Consider the following 3559-nt stretch of genomic DNA (forward strand, 5'->3'; position numbering starts at 1 on the left):
AATTTCTTTACTGAAAGAGTGGTTAAACATTGGAACAGGCTGCTCAGGGAAGTGGTTGAGTCACCAACCATCCCTGGAAGTATTTAAAAGACGTGTAGATGAGGTGCTTAGGGACATGGTTTAGTGGTAGCCTTGGCAGTGTTAGGTTAATGGTTGGACTCAATGATCTTAAAGGTCTTTTCCAACCTAAACGATTCTATGATTCTATTCTAGTCTTGTCTAAAAAGAACAGAGGTAGGGAGAAAAGGGAGATACAAAAGGGATGGGTGTGTGGAGAGGAAAAGACAATGGAAATTATTGCAGCCATTTTAAGTGCTGGGTTTCTCATCTAAAAAGAACAGAGGTAGGGAGAAAAGGGAGATACAAAAGGGATGGGTGTGTGGAGAGGAAAAGACAATGGAAATTATTGCAGCCATTTTAAGTGCTGGGTTTTGGCTGGGGCTCTGGACTAGGAGGTTTAACTTGCATTCTTGCACTGCCTCCTTGCACAAGTCATTGCTGCTTGTTTCCATGCCTGAAAAAGCATCGGCAAGGATATTGCCTGGTATTACCCAGATACTGTGGGGATACTGGCCAGCACAAGATTTGTTCAGATACGACACAGAGGTGAAGAGAAAGACTGAACAAAAGCAGGAAGCATGAAAGCTTCCTCCTTAATGGGACAATTTCACATGCTATGGTGCTTTGCTAGATAAAAGACTTAAGGTGGAGAATAGTTGCAAGCAGGAGAAGAAATGGTTGAGGCAAGAGTTTACTAGGTTCAACTCTTGAAGGTATCAGGACAGGAGATAAAGTCTAGGCGTAAGACAGAGCGGATATAACAAATACCCTAAACAATGGGAAAACTCAGAGGTAGTGGTAGAGTATCCCGTTTGCTTCGAAAAAGCTCTCTTTAACCCCAGTGCTTGACCTGCTGCTTTCCACTGAACTTAACATGTTTATCCCTCTGCATTCTGGTACAGGCTCTGAGACTCAGAGCCCACAGGGTGCTTGGTTGAAGGCAGCAGATGGACAGCAGAAGGCAGCATCACTTCAAAAAAAACTTTAAACAAATCATGTACTCTGTCAGCTCTATTCCCAGACAGCTGGTGTGACAGGACCCCTAGGGGCCTGAGGGCCAGCTGAGTCTAGCAAAAAACAAAAGATCTTCTGTGTAACCTACAGGTCCTGGTGTGTACATCACTCTCAGCCCTGTGTGCAGGGGTGGTTGCTTCACACGAAACCTGTCAGAAAGAGAAGAGAATTAGTTTGCCAGAAACTGTTTCAGGCAGGCAGAAGGGCACTGCTGGGAAGCAGGCCGTCTGCTCTTCCTCTGCTTGTGCAAACGACAGCAGAATTTTTTTAGCTCATCCTTCCTGTCACAACGTACAACTTGGGCTACAGCGGTATTCCTGGGCTTCTAGCCAAGGCTCAGGTTTCTAATAAAAAACCTCAAAGGAGCAGATTAATGGGCCAAAGTAAGTCTCCAAAGAGCTCGTTACACTGCCTGGTCCTTCCAACAAAATGTGAAACATCAGCATTCTCAGCCTGCATACACAAAGGAAGCTGAAGTACAAATTACATCTTTTTGGCAAACACCTGTGGGCTGCACACCCAGAAGTCCTTAACGGTCTTTATTTAATGTGCTTTGCTACGATTCTATCGCAGAAGGCATGATACTGGTATAAATTCTATGTAAATAATCCTCTTTAATTTCATGGTACCCACTAAGGCAGTAGTTTCACTTCTTCATTTCTCACTGATTGTTTCACATCTGTGCAGTCCTTTTGTGCATGCAACTTCCACTGCTAAGATCTCTAAAGATCATTAGAGCAGATACGACCTCTACTTTTGCATGGCTCTGGACTTTATCCTGTGATTTTCATTTCCACCTGAAGAACAGCTACCAGCATGCACTTGCACCAGAAGCTGTTCAAGGAAAGGCAGTAAAAGAGGCATTCCTAGTGTATGGCTCCATCTTATGGAAAGCTCTGGCAGAATTATAAATCGGCTGTCAGAATTCCTGCACATTCGCTGGAGTGCTGGCTGTTATGAGAAACTGGACTTGATTTCTGTCAGGGTGTCTCAACGTGTTCAGGCTATGGTATGGACACTTTGGAAGGCACATGGTTAACTACTGACCCTGTCATGGAAAAGTTTTTGCTTCAGCATGACGCAGACATGGCTCAGAATTGCCCATGATTGGCCCTACCTCTTCCCTCAGCATGCTCTGCTGTCATTCAGCAGTTAGTCACTTAGCTCTCCTCTCAAAACATCTAGTAAAAGGTTTAAAAGATAAGCTAGATTTATCAGAATCATGGTGGTGTTTTCCTTGACTGTCTACATATAGTGCCCTGGCATGGGGAAAAAAAAAAAGAAAAAGTAATGTGCACATCTTGAGCTCTAGGATGTTGGTATGTGATCTGCTGATTTATCCTAGCATGCACCATGATGCTTAAATGTGCATTAAAGGAAAAAGTGTCTCTTTGAGGCCATATCTAACTAGGCTCATTTAAAAATAAAAATTATCTCTGCCATCCATCCTGATGGAAGGAGCTGTACAGTAGTCTCTCAGCTGGTCTTGAACAGATTTCTGAAGTGCCTAGTTGGCTGAGTACTCACAAGAGATCATGGTGATCCCAGTAGGGTCAGCCTCCTGTGAGCTCCTCTTTTGATGATCATTAGCTACCCCAGGAGGAACAACAACAAATGTCAGACATAAATGTTTGTGTTTATTTCATTCCAGCACTGTGGTACCATAGTAAAGGGATGCTGTGACTGCTGAGGTAGCGTCACTGTGACACCTCTCTCGACACTCTTTTTAAAGAGGCCCTCAGACTGTAGGTCACCTGCATCCAGAAAAGGGAAGTTTGGCAGGTGTTTGCTCATCTGAAGAGTGCTCCAAAGAAACAGCATCCAGAAGCTGCAGCACATCAGGGCCATGAGACTTGCACACTCAAGCCCAAGAATGTTTAATGCCCTCCTTACTGTTTTCCTTAACCAGTGCTAATGTTGCAGGAAAAACCAAAGACTATTTATCACCAGTGCCAAGACTAACTACCTTTTTAATGACCTAGACCAACATGACAGTAGGACGTTTATTTCCATGCTTTCAATTAGCCTCCCTCTCCTGGGACCTGTGGGTCTAGCAGAAAAAAGGCCCATATAACAGGAGTGGTCCAAGCCTGGCTTACTCTAAGTTTCTGAGAGAACAATATGTAACTGTCCATGAGGACAAATGGATGAGATAGGCCTAAATAACAGCTTTCATTTAACTGCTAAATAAACTAAGAACCTCTCCAGCTGCAGGAGGTAATCAAGGATGGGTGGGAGTGAGAAGCTGACATTGGAAAACTTTGGCGGGAATAGCTATCTTAGAACACAGGAATTTAAAAAGCTTGGTTTTGGCTTTGGGGCTTTTGAGCCATCTGAAATCATAGAATCATAGAATCATTAAGGTTGGAAAAGACCTCTAAGATCATCGAGTCCAACCGTTGACCCAACACCACCATGCCCACTAAACCATGTCCCTAAGCACCTCATCTACACGTCTTTTAAATACCTCCAGGGATGGGGACTC

At 43.9% G+C, this 3559-nt stretch overlaps 1 protein-coding gene across 1 annotated transcript in view; it reads right to left on the reverse strand.

Moving 5' to 3' along the window:
* SPAG17 (sperm associated antigen 17) overlaps positions 1-3559 on the reverse strand; it is a 117762-nt gene that overhangs the window by 7687 nt on the left and 106516 nt on the right. Inside the window, 1 exon segment of the mRNA XM_019474093.1 lies at positions 1163-1223. Coding sequence (XP_019329638.1) covers positions 1163-1223 — 61 coding nt within the window.

Source organism: Aptenodytes forsteri, unplaced genomic scaffold (assembly GCF_000699145.1).
Source record: "Aptenodytes forsteri isolate BGI_AS27 unplaced genomic scaffold, ASM69914v1 Scaffold216, whole genome shotgun sequence".
In the NCBI taxonomy this organism is placed as follows: Eukaryota; Metazoa; Chordata; class Aves; order Sphenisciformes; family Spheniscidae; genus Aptenodytes; species Aptenodytes forsteri.